The following is a 20,151-nucleotide window of genomic DNA, read 5'->3' as shown; positions in this document are numbered from 1 at the left end:
TTTGAACTTGATTGGATTTTTTTTTTTTTTTGCACCAAGCTTTATTTCATTCAGTCACATAGCAAAGCATTAAGAACAAATTTCAGTGAAAGCATAGGCTTGTTTTGCTGTCACCTATCTGAATCTTATAGTTCAGATCAAGGGACTGAAGGTTTGTGAAGCTACTGAGCTCAGAAGGGCTATTAGCTGTTATTAGAAGGGCTGCATGCTAGTAGTGCAATGCCCACACTATGGAAGGGTGTCATGAGGAAAACTTAATGTGGGTGATGGAGGAGAATCTTACCTTGGGAAATTTCTGGGCCAAATGTCTTCTAGCTATGTCCGTTTGTTGCTGGTGATACATTAAAGAGGCTGTGATGTGCATGCCATGGTTATTAATGCTCTAGAGTACAATGGGATGAGAGCATCTACAGAAGGCATCTTGGTGGTAGTGGAGGAAGTTGTCTGAAATCCAAGGACAGTGACTTTTTGCAGAGAAAGCATGTTTTAGAGGAGCCCAGTGATAGTCTGAAGTAGAGGCTACCAGAAGTTCATTGACAGTAAGTCAAGGGGGATGCTGTTAATTGCTTGAAAATACAAAGGGATGTGAAAGATCGAAGCAGAGAGTGTTGCTGACCTGTGGTGACTGCAGGAGGAGGGCTACTATCCTACCACTACTGCCTCTGCCTCTCCAGGCTGAGCAAACCCTACAAATGTATTTTGTGCAAGACACAGCATCTGGGAAAGCATCCTGTTGCTTAAATGCAGGTTACTTCAGAGCAGTTAGCAATGCCAAAAATCTGAGGTTCAGTAGGAGCTGAAGTGACAAAGCAGCCTGAGAACTGTTCCAAAAACTTCACTTGAGTAGCCTTGTTGCTGCCAACTTAACTAGGTTTTGACCTGAAAAGTAATTTGAATCTGTCTTCAACATCCTAAGAGGTTATCAGTATGTTTAGAAATTAATGGTTTTGTCGCTGTGTAATGGAAGAAATGAGAACAAAGTGGGTCAGTGTGTTGGTTCAGCTCCAGTCAGTGATCCATTTGTGCAGAATGGATTTTTAGAGGGATCCTCACTACCCAAGAGCTCATCCAGACATGTGAATGTTATGGTTGAGCTTAGGACAGTGGTGGATAACATACATTGCCAAGAAACAGACACCTATTACAATAGTTTTAAGACTTTCTGGCCTTTGTAAGTCAGAGCCTTTTGGATTTGTCTACGTGAGCCTCTCATTTTTTTTTTGAAGTGGGGTGTATTTTTTTTAAGTGAACCTCCTGGTTGTCACCACTTGCCCTACTTTTATTTACATCTCCAGTTGTGCTACCCTTGTTTGTTCTAAACTAAAGTGAAAGATGTGCTCCAGGATCAGTTAGTACACTCCAGCTGCTGATAACTAGTCAGTCCACAGGACATGGCTAAGTAATAGGAGGTACCCATCCCCATTTAAAAAAAATAATTAAGAATTCTTGTACTGGAGGAATAATGTCCTGAGACCAGTTGAAACAAGTTGTTTCATTCTCTGAAAGTGCTCTTACTCTGCTGCACCATGTGCTATTTTCAAAACAGGTTTTTTTTTGTATGTAAGTCCAAATAAAGGTCATGCTAAAGAAATAGATAAGAAATTTAAGTTTCTTATAATAAAACAAAAGGATTTCCTTTGAACTTAAGCTTTCACATATTTTTAGTGTAAGAATTCTTCCCGTATGGAATCAATTTCATGTGCTCAGTGTATGCAAAACTTCATCATAGGGACATAATCTGAGAAATACTAATTTTCTGTTTATTCTGGGCATCTCTGGTTCATTTATATTGTTTTTTTTTTTGTCTTCACTGTCAGTTCTATAGGTATGCATTGCCTGAACAAACTGTAAATGTACCATGGGTGCCCTGCTGCATCTGTTGAACAATCAGTGTCTGAGTTCCTCTGGCATTACTTAACTCATGCTCATCTGTTTTCTCTTCCTGCTTCTACTGTCTGCAGATCAGTAAGCACCCCTTAAAAAGTTCTGATCTTTATATAGAAAAAAAAGGTTCTGCAGGTCTTTGAATCTTGTGTTTTGTGATTGATCTATCTACTACCAATCAAGGTCTGCTAAGCTCCGCTTAATTGCTCAGTCGTCTTCTCTTCATTCCGTGTAAACTTTCTTACTTTCTGGTCAGTCTTCTCAGATCCTAGTCTGCATGCTGAAGTTGCCTGAACTCGTATGAAAATTCCAACTTGAATATTGAAATGGATTAGATCCATTTGCTATGAGTTCATTCATATCCCACCTTCAGCTCCTAGAAGAAGCAGAAGTTCATTCCAGTTCTTCTTCAATTCTTCATTCTTCAGTTAGATTCTTCAATTTTTCACATATCAATAGTGGCCTTTCTGACAAAGTTTGGATTTGCAAGATCTAAATTTTGGAGGTATCCGAAGTTAAAACTTACTGGTATGTGATTAAAAGAATTAATTGGGTGTACTGTGTGTGGGTGCATTGTGATACAGGTGTGGAAGGTTTTGGACTGAATTTGTGTACAAGGATGGCTGTGATGGTTTTGTTATAAAATACACATTATTTGAATTGATATTTTAGATTAGATTCTGTTGTTAGGGTGTTTGAATAACGTACATTTAGATCAGCCATTGTTTTAAAATGTGTGTATTCTCTTGAAATCAGTAGTTGCAAGCAAATATTGTTGATCTTCAGGCACGTAGTAGCATTTATCTCTCCTGCCACTTCTTTGTCTGGCATGGTGTCTTGCATGTGGCTGGTCTCATCTGGGGAAACAGCTCATATGGAGCCTGGCAAAGGTGGTCAGCTCATGTCTTGTTTACCCATAACCAGCACTGGAAAAAGAGCTTGATGTCTCCAACACCTGCAGAAGGGAAGTTGTAGGGGCGTTGGGGGAACCCAACTTAGGAAGCTTGAGCTATCCAGTTGGGTAGATCCTTAACCAACTTCCACTATGAGCATGCTGTGCAGGAGCTGCAACAAACACACGAATTTGTATGCTAGTTTAAGTACCATTGCCTTTTTCTTCTCAACAGGTCTTGTTTCTTAGAGTTGTGGTGAAGTGTGGTATGTTGGGTCTGTAGTTTATAATGGATAAACTGACACAGTTTTTAGAAGCTGTAGAGAATAAGGAAAACAATAAATACTTAACTGGGAGTTATATTTGTACCTGGAAACGTGCAATTTCTTTCTTTACCCTCATGGCTGCCAAAGCCTCTGTCCTCATGCACTCCTGTGCTCTGCTCGTTAGATGTGCCTCCCCTTATTAGGTTATCTTGCACATGGCTGGTTACAACTTGTTCAGGCGGGACATGCTTTAAACATGTGCCTTCTGCTAAGGTCTGATACTAGGTGAGTTAGCATGGCATGGAGGAGTTGGACAGATAAGTACACCGAATGACACTTGCTGAAGAGTGACAACAGTGGTGATGATCTAGTCCTCAAATGGGGCAAACATGACGCTTTTCATATATGGCCAGACTTGACACCCTCTATCGGGTGTGTTCAGAGCTGGAGAGTAACAAAACCAGCTGCTGAACCACAGAATTGTGGTGAGTAACCTTCTGAATTTAGGTTAAGTTTGATCTCATGTTTTATTTATGGCTATTTATGTGAAAATTAGGATTGTATAAAGTAAAATTTACTGCCTTTTTCCCTTTCAGACCCATTTCAGGTCACATGTTTGCTTGTATTGATTGCCCTGTCTGCACCCAGAAACAATGCTGCCAGCCATTATGTCAGATTTGTACGGAGATGCTGTTTTTATTTTCTTTCTTTCTTTTTCTTTTCTTTTGGTCTTTTTAATTAGACTAGCTTTTGGGCACACAGACTTCAAGTTTAAAAGGAGGAGGCAGACCAAAAGCTTACCTTTCAGTAACCATGCTTCACTCTTCAATACTTAGGAAAGTGCTTAGCCACATCATTCAAGCTGAAAAAAACTGCAAATCGGTGTTTCAAGGCAGTAACCCTGGCCTTGGAAGATTAATGAAAGAACGTATTTCCACTGACTATTAAGTGCTCAGGCATCAGTGTGGGTGAGTAAGAAGTGACTCTTGCTCAGGGTGTATGGCTGTCTTGGGCTTTTCCATGCCCTGGTTTCTGTGGGGATGGGCTGGCTCCCTGTAGAGGTCCTGCATTTGGCTCATGCGACACTTCCCAGAAATGTATGATATGGTTATGCTGGAGCCTGCCTTTGCGTGGAGCTTTCTGTCACCCAGCAGGTTGCATTGGTTTTGTGCCATGTAAAAGCAGTGTTTCCAGACCAGAACTGAGATGGCATTGCATAGTGGGGTTTTGTGATTTGGCCTTTACCAGTATTCCAGGTTGCATCTCCAGCTGTAGCACAGATTATGGACAATCCAGGTAATCTTAGAGTTATGAGTTGAGTAGCAATTTAGAGACCGCAGTTTAGCTGTCAGCAAGAGCTGTAATCGGCACTGCTTGTTTGTTCAGATTTTTAAAAAATTCTTTATAGTGGCTCTACCTATTATTTGAGTCTTTCAGATAAAAGATAACGTCAACACAAACCTAAATTTCACTACAACTCAAATTGATGGATAGCAGCTATTTTTATTGATGGATAAATATGATCCTCTTCAGAAAACCCTGTTGCTTTACCTTAATTGATCTGGAAAGTATTTAAATAACCTCACTTTAGCATCTGGAAGGGCTTGTTGCAACACCTTAACGTCCTGAGATACACGTATTCTGGAAGACTTCTCTCTCCATAAGGTCTGGTGTTTATATAAATGTGTTTTGTTCATAACTTTCACTTTCTTACCTCATCAAATACCATTTTAGGGATTGTTTTTAATAGTAGGCATTCCGCAGTAAGCTCTGGCTGAGTCATTTAACTGCTCTGCCTCAGTGTCTCTGTAAAATGACTCTTGTCCATTACCTTGCAAGATTTTTCTGAATGTGTCATAATATTTTATAATGGCATTCTTGCCAATCAGCTAAAAATTGAAAAGTTGTCCTATAAATGAACATGTGAATTATTTAGTATGATGAGATTTTAAAGCTGTGTATGCGATAAGCTTTTGTATCCAAATTGTTCTTTGCCCCTGCCACTTGTAAGATAAATGGCAAAACTCCTCATCTGTTTTTTTTATCCCTGTCTTGCATTGTTTTGCACCCCTGCACTTCCCCCCACACTCTCCAACGTGGTGTGTTAGGGAATATAATAGATATAATATAGTACCATGGTGACCTGATCCTGCTAGAGAGCTTTTTGAGCCTTGCCTTGATTCAATCTACAAAACTATTTTGTAGTTGTGCTTTAATGATGTTGTGCTCTTTACAGGGCTATAAATAGGTTGTAGCTTGTCTTAACCTCCTTGTATAGGGAAGGCCAAATCATGTCTGACTCTGGCAGAAGATGACCCATCAAGTGTCTAAGTTAGGAGGGCCTGCCATCTTTATTCATAGAATCATAGAATTGTTAAGGTTGGAAAAGACCCTTAAGATCGTCGAGTCCGACTGCTAACCTATCACTGCCAAGTCCACCACTAAACCATATCCTCAAGCACCACATCTACCCTTCTTTTAAATACCTCCAGGGATGGAGACACCACCACCTCCCTGGGCAGCCGGTTCCAATGCCTGACAACCTTTCAGTGAAGAAGTTTTTCCTAATATCCAACCTAAACCTCCCCTGGCGCAGCCTGAGGCCATTTCCTCTTGTCCTATAACTAGTGACTTGGGAGAAGAGACCAACACCCACCTCGTTACAACCGCCTTTCAGGTAGTTGTAGAGATCGATAAGGTCTCCCCTCAGCCTCCTCTTCTCCAGGCTAAACAACCCCAATTCCCTCAGCCGGTCCTCATAATACTTGTTCTCTAGACCCTTCACCAACTTTGTTGCCCTTCTCTGGACACGCTCCAGCACCTCAATGTCCTTCTTGTAATGAGGGGCCCAAAACTGCACACAGTCCTCAAGGTGCGCCCTCACCAGTGCCAAGGACAGGGGCACAATCACCTCCCTGCTCCTGCTGGCCGCACTATTCCTGATACAAGCCAGGATGCTGTTGGCCTTCTTGGCCGCCTGAGCACACTGCCAGCTCATGTTCAGCCGGCTGTCAGCCAGCACCCCCAGGTCCTTTTCCTCCAGGCAGCTCTCCAGCCACTCCTCCCCAAGCCTGCAGCGTTGCATGGGGTTGTTGTGACCCAAGTGCAGGACCCAGCACTTGGCCTTGTTGAATCTCATACCGCTGGCTCCGGCCCAACAATCCAGCTTGTCCAGGCCCCTCTGTAGGGCCTTCCTGCCCTCCAGCAGACCGACACTTCCACCCAGCTCGGTATCATCTGCAAACTTACTGAGGGTGCACTCAACCCCCTCATCCAGATCATCAGTGAAGATATTGAACAGGACTGGCCCCAACACTGAGCCCTGGGGAACACCACTTGTGACTGGCCGCCAACTGGATTTGACTCCATTCATCACCACTCTCTGTGCTTGGCCATCCAGCCAGTTTTTAACCCAGCACAGAGTGCACTTGTCCAAGCTGTGAGCAGCCGGCTTTTCCAGGAGAATGCTGTGGGAGACAGTGCCAAAGACCTTACTGAAGTCCTTGTAGTCCTGAGTCACCTGCCCCGTCTTCCAAAGGCAGTAAGCTCTCCTTTTTTTCTTGAGTTCCAGCCAAAGCTCCCTATGCAGCCAAGTCGGTCTTCTCCCCCACCTGCTCGACTTATGGCACATGGGGACGGCCTGCTCCTGTGCATTTGAGACTTCCTTCTTTAATAACATCCAGCCTTCCTGGACTCCTTTGCCCTTCAGGACTGCCTCCCAAGGGACTCTGTTAACCAGACTCCTTAACAATCCAAAGTCTGCCCTTCTGAAGTTCAGGGTAGTGGTTTTGCTGACCCTCTTCCTTACTCCTCCAAGAATCAAAAACTCTATCATGTCATGGTCACTGAGCCCAAGACAGCCTCCGACCACCACATCACCCACCAGGCCTTCTCTGTTTGTAAACAGCAGGTCCAGCAGGGCACCTCCCCTGGCTGGCTCACTTACCGGTTGTGTTAGGAAGTTATCTCCCACACACTCCAGAAACCTCCGAGACTGCTTTCTCTCCGCTGTGTTGTATTCCCAGCAGATATATGCTAAGTCAAAGTCTCCCACGATAACAAGGGCTAGAGATTGCAAGCAGTTGGCTGAAGTCTCTCAGAGTACTTCATCTGTCTCCTCATCCTGGTTGGGTGGTCTATAACAGACTCCCACCAGGATGTCTCCCTTATTGGCCTTCCCCCGACCCTTACCCATAAGCACTCAACCTTATCATTACCTATTAATTCAAGGAAGAAGGATTTTTATCTTGATTACTGTATTCTGTGGTAAGGTGCATGCTAAATAGTAGTGAAATGGATTCATTAACAAATCTCTGGGGCAGGTGGAACAGACCATTCCTGTTGACAAGGTATTGCCTGTGCTGCAGCCAGCCAGAGCCTTCTGGCTTTGTTTTTTCTCTTTATGAGTCAATAGGTAGTGTCATTTTATATAATTAAGTGTAGACTGTGGTTTGATGTTGTTTCGAACCCTAGTTAACATGCAGTAGCTGTCAAATGGTAGGAGTTGCTGATCTGGTCTAAAAATCGCCATGGCAGATGAATATTGTTAAAAAGGAAATTTTACAGTGTTACTTTCTACTTGTAGTCTCTGTGGTGGATCAGGCAATGTTTGTTAGCACCCATGTTCTGCTGGATCTCCTGAACTCTTGCAGACCTTTTGAACTGTCTTTATTGGAATCTTTTTGATCTTTGGGTCACTGTGTCCCTTTGTTCCTGCTGTTAGTATGAGAAATGCTGTGATTTTTTTTTTTCTTTACTTTTTTTTTCCCCCTTTGGATGCTTGCCACATTTAAGTCCTTCTGCCATGAGGATTTGGTCTGACCTTTGTCTCTTACATTTGCAAGTCCAAGTACTTTATTCAAAAACATGGAATAGCCTCTGAGCTAAATGTACAGCCAGGCCTGCCAAGAGCCCTGCGCTCTTTGATTAGCATCATCTGGTGTTGCTCAGTAGGGGCCAAACAGGCCTTAGATGAATCTGCTTGATCTGCTGGGAACTAGGATGAGAGGGAGGCCACTGTATGGCACTCCCTCATTGGGATGTGTCTAGTGGTGTGATGCACTGCACCGTTACCCTGTACATGATTCAGTCTGATACTACAAAGACTGAGACCTGGTTTTATTTTCTGTACACACATTGGTCCTGCAGTGTAGTGTTTGGGCTGATGTTGCATTCAAAGTTCTTTTGCTACTTTGCAGAAGAAGTAGACGCTGTTATGAGAAAAGAGGTGGACAGATAAGAAGTTGGGGTGTTGTTAGCTGGGATTTCTTCATTTCCTGGTGCCCCTAGGTAAGTGGGTTTTGGGGACTTCTATGGTTTTTTCCCTTGACGCTTTCTGGGCATATGTCCAGGCCTTTGAAGTTCTGCCAAGAAGATGCTGTAATATGCGAAGCATGCTGCTCCCTGGTCCTATTCCTGTCCTGCAGCTGCTGTTGTGACTGTACTTCCTCTTACATGAACCAGCTAGATAGCTATTCCATGTCAGGACCATGCCTTCCCTACTCCCATCACCCCAAATCTATAGCATAGGTTGCTGTGGCCACTGAGCAGCTATTTTTGTAGGCTGGATATGAAAACAGCAGTAGTTGATTTGATTCTGAAGCATGGTTGATTGAAGAAAAACAAAGCTACCTCCTTGCTTTCACCCAAGCACTTGATGTTTGTGCAGCTTTGTATAGTTTGGCATAAAGGCTATAAAACTGAACTGCACCTGAGGTGCTGCAGCACTCCGGATGCTTCTTGGGGCAACAGGTTTTTCTTGAATAAACATTTAGCTACTAAGGTTGCAGGAGCACAGGGGCTTGCTCAACCTTCCCTTTGCTAGGGGCATGCTTTCACTGCTGTGGGCTAATGTACACCAAAGGTACACCCACTGGCAGAGTCAGATCCACAGCAGGATGTCACAGCAGTCAATCGAAGGTGGTTCTGCTTCTGCTGCTGCTTCTCCATATTTATTTTTGTCCTGTCCCCCTCAGACACCGGTCCCTGCCTGGGACTGCTCTGCCCAGGACATTGTAGAAGCAACTCTGAACAGCAACATCCTACTTCTCCCTGCACCGTATTAATCTGTTCAGCCTCTGTATAATGTACTTTCCCCTCCACTGACATCATGCTCTGCTGCTGCCAAAGACCCAGAGCTGGCTGAGCAACAGCAGCCTGCACAGCACAGTGTATGGAAATGGCCGTGCCTCCAGCCAGAACATGGTCCGGCAGTGTATCTGGGCTCCATAGCTGGCTCAACCCTCAATATCCCATTCCCCAAGCACTGTACAAGCAAAAAGTTTGTACATCTGCCTCTGCTGGACTTTGGATTCAATAAATGTTATTAAAATTATTTTGTTTGGTTTATTTCGGTGTGTTTATACAAGTTCTTGTCCCTCTGTGGCTAGTGTTTGCACACTACTTGCTGTGGCATGGGCAGCTGCAGGAAGCTACGATTGCTGACCAGAGGAGTGGGAAGAGGAATGCCACAGGGAGGGGAAAAAAGGAAGTGTTTCAAAATACAAAAGAGAGCAAGTAGATACAGGTAAAATTTGAAAAGATGTAGTCACTGTGAAGAATGTAGAGCGGTCACTGGGGTCTGTCCTGAGGAATAAGCCTCCAAACTCTCACATTACTCAGGATACAACAGACACAAACCCTATTTACAAATCTTCAGGTTCTTTCGGAGGAGCTTCCATTTCCTCTTCATAGGGCCAAATGCATACTTCACCAACATTACTTACGACTTCAGATGTTTCAGATTTTCCTGATTGCAGGCCAGGTTACCACTGAATTTGTTGTGAGCAAGGCCCTACCCTTTGCAGTGTCTTCTGCACCGGGTACTGATTACCTTGAATGTGTGGGTTGAGCTGTGATGAAACGTGTTTCTCCCCTAGAATGTGCATGGACAGGGAATGGTCCATGTGCCAATGGTAAAGTCCATCTGTCTGTCATTGTTTTAAGCCCAGCAAGTGGCAGAGCAGGAAGAGTCTTAGGTGTCAGGCTGTAACTTACTGGAACAACTACCTTTTCCATGATCACTGGGCCTTGCATAACCCCTTTGGCATGCCATCAGAGGAGAGCTCAGTACAGATTCCTGAGTGTTGCCTTCCCTCTTCTCTTGTGTCCACTGGAAAGTCTGGCATGTTTGAACCTTAATGTGCAGGGGATATATCATCAGTATGCTTACTTCTGTGCACTCTGTGGAAGGAGCAGCAGGCCAGCAAAGACATAATGAAACTATTGCTCTTGGTAATTTCCATCAGAGCATCCTGTGTTGTATTGCCTCTGTGTTGTACATGGACTGATGCTACACGCTTCCAAAGTTGAGCAGCATATTCAGGTCCTTATGTTCCTAGATGTGTGATGTAGCCATGATGCCAGTTCTACCCTGTGCCTACCAGAAGTTCTGTGTACATTGCTGGCACTCTTGAAATGGAAAGCTAAAATGCTGTGTTATTTCCACAGTGCTAACAGGTAAATGGTATCCTCGCCCAGTAGTACCACGGCGCAGTTGCTGCTTTGCCGTCTCAGATATAGGAGTTTGGCCCATCACAGGATCTGCCCCAAAAGTTGAGAGTAAAGTGGTGCTGACATTGAATGGGTAAGGTGGGACTGAACAGGGGTGGATGTAGGATAGTGAGGGGTACTAGTAGCACACTTCACCTAACTACAGAGCTTGCTTAAGAGTGATTTATGAGCTGATCCTGTAACTGTGTCCTGAAGTAACTCAAGTCTTTTCTGCCACATGGTGCAGCAGTGCATAATTCTGGCCTGTTTATCAAGCAGCAGCAATGGAACTTGCTGTTCATTTTTTTTTTACTGCATGTTGGAATCAAGATAGGCTGCCAAGAAGATCACTGTTTCTGCTTTTCTTGTTAGCAGGCCAAACAGAACTTCACTTTGGTGCTGCTCATGGTTTCTGTTTTTCCTTTCTTCCCATTCGATTGATTGCACAGTCTGAACTGTTCTGCATGTGCCTGGCTGTTAATAAATACTTGTCATGGTTTTAGCTGGGCTGGAATTAATTTTCTTCACTGCAGCTGGCATAGTGCTGTGCTTTGGACTTAGTATGAAAACAATGTTGATAACACACAGATGTTTTAATTGTTGCTGGGTAGTGCTTATACTAGTCAAGGCCTTTTTTTTCTAGCTTCCCATGCTCTGCCAGGTGCACAAGAAGCCAGGAGGGGAGGGGGCACAGCTAAGACAGCGGATTCAGACTAGCCAAAGGGATATTCCATATCATGTAACATCATGCCCAGATGTTACCTGGGAGGGGCTGGCCAGGGGAGGCAGGCAGCAATCGCGGCTCAGGGACTGGCAGCATCAGTTGGCGGGTGGTGAGCGGTTGTATCATTTCTGGTTTTGTTTTTTTTTTTCCTTTTTCGCTTTTCCTTTTTATTATATTATCAATATCATTATTATCATAATCAATATTATTATTATTTTATTTTAATTATTAAACTGTTCTTATCTCAACCCACAAGGGGTTTTTTTTGCGTTTGCTCTTCTGATTCTCTCCCCCATCCCACAGGGGTGGGGGGAGTGAGCGAGCGGCTGCGTGGTGTTTTGTTGCCGACTGGGGCTGAACCACGACAATACTACACACATATTTTGGGTTTGGGGCTGGGAATTGTTCAATTCAAAGGGATGTCATTTTAACCTCTTTTTGTACTCTGGCTGCTGAGGTCATGCCTGCAGAGTGGTTCTGCCTGTATATTCGCACGTCTGGAGTGCACTTCTCTTCAAAATGAGCTGTAGTGAAAACAGGAGCCTTAGCAGGCAGGATGTTTAGGTTCTGCTTTGATCACTGCCATGGGCCAGGTGGCCAAATCCTGAGACTGAAATGGAATGTTATTTAAACCCCACAGCCTTGTTGAAATGAGTTACCGGTCAGGAACTGTTCATGCCTGGGTACTCCCAGGGTTTTCTTAGAAGCAGCTGCCTGCACCTCGCTGGCCCAGGATGGACCGCTCCAGCTGTTGAGGACTGCAAGCCACTGAGGGTGTTAAGGCGAAGAGGAGCTGTAGGAGTGAGTGGAGGCTGAGCACACCAGCGGTGAGGTGGCAGATGAGAATCTGGAGAGAGAGAGCGTTGTCACAAGAGTGATGATGTGTTTTGGAGTGATTACAATACTTTCATAGAAACATCAGTTCAGTGGTATAAAGGATAATAAAGGCGAAAATGCTAGGATTAACTCACAGCAGGCTGGGCAACAGTACGGAGAACAGCTGCAGCCTGCATCCCTTCTCCATGGTGCACCTTCATTTCCATTCTCAAAAGCAACACTATACATCCAGAAAAGGTTCAGATGATGATAGTCAGAAATGCAGGGAATAGTTAAATAAGCCAGGAGTCATCAGTCTGGAAAAGGGATTGTTATGGGGGATTTTGTAGAGGTCTGTATAATTATGTATATTCTGGGGGGATTGAATACATAGTTTGTCATCTTCTCCAGTGCAAAACCTACAGGGTATCAAATACAAGTAGTAGGAGGCATGTTTACATGCAGCTGGCAGTTACGCTGTGAAACTCCTTGTTGCAGGATACAGTGGATGATGTATGTTTAAAGGAGGATTGGACACTTTAATGGAAAGGAAATCCTTTGAGGAATACTAAGTGAACAGAATCTGCATCTGGCTTAGCATGTCTCTGTGCTGTGGGTGGTTGGAAAGCAGTAACCCTGTTCATTGAAAGCATGATACATGCAAGTCCTATGTTTATACTGTCTCACTTCGTGAAAATGATCCTTATCTGGGTTGACCCCATATCCTCCATGGCCAGCCTTTTTAAGAACATGCAGATAACATCTCACCTCTGCCTCCTGGGTCACAACAGTGGCTTCTGGAAGTACTTGAGTACAAGTGGTACAAAGGTTAAAATGTGTGGAAAATTTGCAGATGTTAAGTGTGGGGAAGCCGTATAGGAAGTCTGATTCAGCCCTTACTAAAACCATCTTAGATTTTTTAAAGGAAAAAGCTACTTAGTAACTGGAGGCATGGATAGTGTTGTAGGAGTCAAAGAAAAAGTTGTAATATCATAGACCTATTACTAAGTGCTGATAGCAAATTGTTAATGGTGCAGGGAAGTCCCAAGTTTTCAACAAGTGTTTTTGTATTTGGAGAGAAGTGGGAGGATGTATTTGCAAAATACATGTGATGAGTTACTCCCCACTCTGCTGGTAATCCAGGGTAACGCCAAACGCTTTTGATAGGGATGCGCTATTTAAATCAATAGGCCCAGATAACTTTGACCTAGAAGTATTAGAAGTGCTGATTGTTATTTTTCATTCAGATTATTAGGAAATTTCAGATGACTAGCTGATGTTGGCCAGCACTGGAGGACCTGTATGCCATTGCCCTCGTGTTTATTGTGGGCAGAATTTTAGAAGTACTGATACATTATTTGATTAATAAATAACTAAAGGTTAGGCATATAATTAATGCCACTCAGCTTATGTTTATGGTGAGTACAGTAAGTTCTCTCAAACAAATTGGGCTTGTTTTTTTAAGATGACCATGGTGATTTGATAAGGCTGACAGTGTAGATTTAAAACACTTTGTGTTGCATCAGGGCCAGGTTCAGCACTGCACAACATTTGAGTGGAAAAAATTGACTCTGTATATTGTAGCCAAGTGCTGGGTGAGTGAGATTTCCTTAACTGGTGACATTAGTGGTTGTCTGTGGAGAATAAGATTGAAATCAAGGTTTTTCCAGGTGCTGTTGCAATACATACCAAATTTGACACTGTCCTTGAAGCCTTTATTCAGTCATTTCTCATTGGAGTTAATCTCATCAATGCGTCTGTCACCACCTTTGGTGGTACAGCAAGTACCGATACGATGAAGCATAAGTATTGTAGGAGAAGGAGGAAGGTTTTTCAGGATCAGTCATGATCTGTACGTGATGATGCCTTTCTTTTCTTGCACTATGGAACGTGTCGTGTCTGCATTGACACAAGTATTTTGTGAAATTGTCCTCATGGTAGGGCGTGCTGTTGCATTTCTCATGGCAGCCCTACCTGGTGCATGATGTGTAAGCATCTGACTACTTAGGTGTAATTGACACCAAGTTCTTATTAAATGCATTGTAATGCCAGGAATGTTTTTTTTTTTTTCCTTCAGAAGAGTTAGAAGTTTGTATTTGAATTGTGTTATTAAGTAGCATAGGAAATAAATTGATTAGAGTTATCATCTGAAGGTGCAAAGCAGCTTCGTTAGAGATGTTCTGAACTGACATATGTGTAACAGGTCCATGTTTGGGAAGACTAAAAAAATAAATCAGCAGTGGCAGTCTTTTGCAGGGCAGCAGCAGAGGAAATAAAAGGGGTAGTGGGAAGGAGCCATAGTGTTAAAAACTCAATATTTCAATGATGTTTTTAGTGGATGGAGTCTTGGAAGTGGAAGTTTGACAGCAGACTCTAGGGCCCCTATTACTCCCTCCTTTGTTTTTGGCATCCCGATTTGGCATTGCTTTTGAGCTTGCTGAGGGTGCTGTCTGTGCTGTTGTCCCTGTCTTTCATGAAGATATTAAACAGGACTGGTGCTATTGTCAACAGCTTGTTTGGAGCTGGTCCTAGGGAAGTCAGAGCTGACTCTTGGGACATCTCAGTCTGTTCCTGTGGGTGTGTGGCATTTAACAGAGGAAATGGTTCACCATTTCTAGACTAGGATTTGCTAGGAGTCCTTGACACCTTTCACTCCCAAACTTTGCCCCGAGATCCAAAATCTTGGACCATGGTATGTTTCAGTCTTGCTCCATTCTCTGATTTTCCTGTTGGCATTCATGTGGTGTGGTGCAATAAACAGAGGGCCTTGGTCATGCGCCAAATGTTTCATGCTTTTCTGAGAAACCCTGAGCATGTGGGTTCACTAATGATAAGATACCTAAGTGCATTTAGCTGAGCACCATTTTATGGGATTAATTTCTATTGCCCTGTCGCGGTTTAGCCCCAGTCAGCAACTAAGCCTCACCCAGCCGCTCGCTCACTCCATCCTGCGGTGGGATGGGGGAGAGAATCAGAAGAGTAAAAGTGAGAAAACTTGTGGGTTGAGATAAAGGCAGTTTAATAGGTAAAGCAAAAGCTACAGGCACAAGCAAAGGAAACAAGGAATTCATTCACCCCTTCCCACGGACAGGCAGGTGTTCATCCATCTCCAGGAAAGCAGGGCTCTATCACGTGTAAGGGTTACTTGAGAAGACAAACACCATCACTCCGAATGTCCCTCCCTTCCTCCTTCCCCCAGCTTTATATGCTGATAGTGACATCATATGGTGTGGTACCTCCCTTTGGTCAGTTGGGGTCAGCTGTCCCGGCCATGTCCCCTACCAACTCCTTGTACACCCGGCAGAGCATGGGAAGCTGAAAAAATCCTTGACTAGAGTAAGCACTGCTTAGCAACAGCTTAAACAACAGTGTCTTATCAACATTATTCTCATACGAAATCCAAAACATGTCACTATGCCAGCTACTATGAAGAAAAAGAACTCTGTCCCAGCAGAAATGAGGACATGACCTCATGGGTTTTTTTGTAGGAAAATCATGGCTTGCAGAAGTGCTCTTTCCCACCTTCACAGGGCTCCTCTTTGTGGTTTGCTGTCTGCTCAGTCTTTTTTTGCCTTATTGCAGTATGTGCGCTTTCTACTTTTTAACCCCTCTCCTCTCATGGTCTTTGCGTTTCTTCTGTAGTCCTTTTACCAAAACCATTGCTCTGCATTTAACAGATTCTGCACTACCCTTAGGTTGTATCAGGTCAGTAGGTGGTCAAAACACCTGCTTTTACTCCCGCTTCAGTTGGCATGGTCTGCCTAAGGATCCAATTGTATCTGTTTAAAACACAGGTGGTTGTTATGAATGTTGTGTCTATCTCAGGCTTTTTGATAGAAGTACATCTGTCTGTGAGATGTGATTTCTTTGTGTAATTCATAGGAACACTCCAAAGGGCTGGAGAGGATCCTGATTCTTCTTTATTATTACAAGACAAAGTATGTCATGCTTTCTTAAAACTCTCTGGTAAGAGGACTATTCCTCATGACTCCCTACCTGCTGTGGCTGGTCTCCTAAGAGAGGAAAGGATAAGCCATCTTGAGCAGTAGTGGCAACTGAAGTCGGCAGGTATGGGTTCATGGATTCAGGTGGCATTTGCTGAATCACTCTGTGGCCACAACCATGGGACCACTGTCCTCTCCTCTGCAAGAGGGAGATGAGAGTCTTGAAAAGAGAAGACCAGTGTGTTGCCTGAGGAACACTTCAGCTTTTAAAGGGTGGATTAATCTCTCTTCTTTGCAATAATTCGCAGTTATAGCTGGCATTTCTACATGTAAGAAATTCACAAAAGAATTTACAACAGAATTGGGGTAGAACAGAACAATATCAGGAACTCAGAAGGATGGAATTACTGTGAGATGTAGAAAAGAGTAAGTGGGCAGGGTGCAAACCCTGGACCCAGCTTTAACCCTAGGCACAGTGTTACTGGCAAAAGAAATAAAAGATATTTATGTTGGAATTGACCACTTTGAAAATTGCCCACTGACATTGTGTTGTGTTTTAAGCTGTCCACAGAACAGGAAATGTTGTTGCCCAAGGGGAACACAGAAATCCATATAAAATGTTAGAAGGAAGAACTGTAAATACGAGAGCGCAGAAATTGCCTCAAGCCATTCAGTTACACCTGTGAGCAGCACTTACGGATGAAGCTGCAACCAGATGTGAATTATTTTATTAAATGATTTTGCTGGAAGATTGTGTTAGTGGGAAACACAAATGTTTTACAAGGAGGAGCTTGTTTCACCGCAGGCAAGATAAAAAAGAAAAAGGGTTTTAAAAATGAAAAATCTTTGTAAAAATTATTTTGGCAATCTTTTTTTTTTTTTTTTAATAATGTCTCATAAGGGACAAATGAGGTTGAAACCCAAATGATATGTTATGATTGATGATAATTTATTTCTTTTCAGTTACTGGTCTGTGAAAATTAATATTGGGATGAATTGGGAGTGGGAATCAAAATTTCAAATTTCCTACCAGAAAATTGTGTCCTGAGAGCTGTAGTTGCCATGTTGTTCTGCTAAACTGGCTTCATTGCTGACCTGTTCTTTTGTCTTGTCTTCTGCAGGATGGGATAAACATTCTTATGGGTATCATGGTGACGATGGGCACTCCTTCTGTTCTTCGGGGACGGGACAGCCCTATGGCCCTACGTTCACCACTGGAGATGTGATAGGCTGCTGTGTTAACCTTATCAACAATACCTGCTTTTACACAAAAAACGGCCACAGTTTAGGTAAGTAAAGAAAGCTGTTCTCAGGAGAGTGGTGCTTCTGCCCTGCTCTCACTGCTGTTGTTTAATACTTTGCATGTGTTGTAGCTCTTGTCTCACATTTGTGGGTAACATTTAAGAAATGGGAGAGAAAAAGAGCACTAAGCAGCAGTCAGGAGATGTAAATTGGCTCCAAGGCATCAGTACTTCCAGCACGTAAAATGGTTTCTATGCTGCTCCACTTGTTTAAGTAGGTTAGGATTGCATCCCCAGCTTCTGCTCCTTTCCTCTGCCACTGCACAGCCTGTGGGAGGTTAGATAAGAAGGCTAATGGCTGGGCAACAGGGAAATCAAGAAGTGGGAAATTTACTTAGTGTATTATTCAACTGACAACAAAGCCAGTGTATCAGTGTGTTCTCACTTTTTAAAGGGACTTGTCCGTCTGTAAGCCTTAACACATTGGTCCAAGCATCCCCAAAGGTAGACATTATTTCAGCATGGAAAGCCTTACCTAGGCACTGACCTATAATTTGGTTCATTCCGCAGTTGTTTCAGTAGTTCCTCTAAAGTTAAGGACTTCAAAATTTTGTCCAAAGGAGTATCTTACAGATGTTTGCCAGGCATCCATCGTATTTGATTTGTCTAAAATAGAAAGTTCTGTCTGTTTTCACCTAAAATGTCTTTCTGTTGGATGACATATTCTCCATGCCAGATAGATTCTTGTCTTTTATTTTTTTTGCCACGTGAGATGTGGAGTAAATTTTGGTAAGTTCATCTCACTTTCTGCACTGGAATTCATTTGGTAGGGACAGGCACTCCTTTCCTTTGCTTCTCCTTGCTATGTCAATTCTACTTTGCTGAATTCAAGATGAAGAAGCTGATAGAAAAATACCCTATTCAAAGCATTTATCAGAACAAAAGTTGTTTTGAGTTACTGGATGGGCTGAAGGGAGGAGTGGGATTGGAGTGCAGTGTGTGTCTGGAGAGTGCATAATTTCTGGTGAGCTCTTAGGAGAAGTACTGGGCTCCCCTGTACAAGAGAGAGGTGGACTAGAGACAGTCCAGCGAAGGGCCATTAAGATGGTTAGGGGACTGGAGCATCTCTCCTAGGAGGGGAGGCTGAGAGAGGTAGGACTGTTCAGCCTTGAGAAGAGAAGGCTCAGGGGGCATCTCATCAATGTCTATAAATACCTGAAGGGAGGCTGCCAAGAGGACGGAGCTACGCTCTTCTCAGTGCCCGGTGCCAGAACCAGAAGCAATGGGCACAAACTGAAACACAGAGGACTGGCACAAACTGAAACCCAGGAGGTTCCCTCTGAACATCAGGAAATACTTTTTCACTGTGAGGGGAACTGAGCACTGGCACAGGTTGCCCAGAGAGATTGTAGAGTATCCATGGAGGTATTCAGAAGTCACCTGGACATGGTTCTGGGCAACCAGCTCTGGGTTGTCCTCCTTGAGCAGAGGGGTCGGACCATATGACCTCCAGAGGTGCCTCCAACTTCAGCCAGTCTGTGATTCTGTGAAAGGGCATGCTATGCTACAGGTATAGCAGAGATATGGATCTGAGATGCGGGCTTTTCCTCCTCAAATCTCAAGAAGGATCCTTCCTCAGAGGCAGATGCAGAAAGGCCTGGTGCTCATGCAGACAGAACTTCTTTTGGAAGTTTGTTTTCAGTTTTCCTCTAATTTCATACCCATCTGTTCATTTGTGAGGGGATGGTTGCCTAGAAATGAGGCGCATGCCTTCTGAGAGGCATTTTAGACTGAGTCTGTGACCATGCATTCAGTAACTAGTCCTGATGCTTTGCAATATGTCAAGAGGTCTTCAGCCCTGAATGGGAAAAAAAATTCTTCAAGCATCCTTTGAGGCTTGTTTTTACCATTCTATTTTTATAAATGGAGCCTCGATCAGAAGCGCAATAGGGAGCTGCTCAGAGTTCAGTGTCTGATCTGTCTTCTTTTTTGAAATTACAACTGTTATCAGCCAGACCATGTGTGATGCTGGGTGACTCCTACTGAAGACTTGTGGCTTACTGCCTAGCGAGATCAGTCACTCGTGGGGACACTAGGAGTCATTTGTAGTCCATAAGTATTAGTTAATTGCGCAGATTTCTAACAGCTGGATTATTCTAAATTTAACTCATAATCTGGGGACATTGCCCTTGTCAGTCCTGTACTGGGAAGACAAATAAAGGTATGAAAGCAGCAGCTGATGGTGTAGAGCAGGAGCTGTTGCTTAGGAATGAGACAAATTCACCACACAGTGACTAAGGTGCTGAAATAATTAAAAAGATTTCACAAAATCTCTCATGTTAGTCGCTGTCCTTGATTTTTAGTGTGTATTTACACAGAAGTGGTATAGTAGTTTGTGCTGTGCCCCTCTGGCTGTTTTCCTTTGTTTCAGTGGGTGGTTTTCAAGCTCCACCAGTTTTCAGTCTGGAAGTGCTGTTACTTTTCATCAAAATGAAAGTATAACAGTCAGGAAGAGGCTGGGTCTTCTATTCAATGAACACAAATTTGTTCATTTAAAATTTAATTTCTTTTTAGTGACCAGGAGTCTGCAGAGTAGGAGGAGTATCAGTTGAAATGTTGTCCCTTGCTCCATCCTCTGTTCTGTTCCCAGGGCCATGTTGTGCCTGGGTGTCTGGGCAGATGAAGCCAAACAAGGGGCACTGTTCAGTAATTTCTGTATTGCATTTCATGATTACCATCCTCTGATTCTTTGCCTTGTGTCCTGCTCAGAGATTTGTTTTGTTTGGCACATTTGGAGGTCTTTACAGCAATGAAGTTGCCTGGTCTTCCTTTCTTGATTTTTAGCTCTCATTTTCCTTCAGAAATGAGGTTTTTGGGTGGAAAACTTGTGTTT

At 43.4% G+C, this 20,151-nt stretch overlaps 1 protein-coding gene across 3 annotated transcripts in view; it reads left to right on the top strand.

Moving 5' to 3' along the window:
• The window catches only part of RANBP10 (RAN binding protein 10), a 93,019-nt gene that overhangs the window by 32,553 nt on the left and 40,315 nt on the right, over positions 1-20,151 (top strand). For all 3 annotated transcript variants that reach the window (XR_010374227.1, XM_064459123.1, XM_064459122.1), the window contains exon 4: positions 17,139-17,306. Coding sequence is in view for 2 of the 3 variants with exons in the window: in XM_064459123.1 (XP_064315193.1) it covers positions 17,139-17,306 (168 nt within the window). In the remaining variant the exon portion in view is untranslated. The remainder of the gene's footprint in view (positions 1-17,138; positions 17,307-20,151) is intronic.

Source organism: Phalacrocorax carbo, chromosome 8 (assembly GCF_963921805.1).
Source record: "Phalacrocorax carbo chromosome 8, bPhaCar2.1, whole genome shotgun sequence".
Taxonomy (NCBI): domain Eukaryota; kingdom Metazoa; phylum Chordata; class Aves; order Suliformes; family Phalacrocoracidae; genus Phalacrocorax; species Phalacrocorax carbo.
The sequence above is the reverse complement of the archived record's forward strand: the minus strand, read 5'-3'. Positions and strand labels throughout refer to the sequence as shown.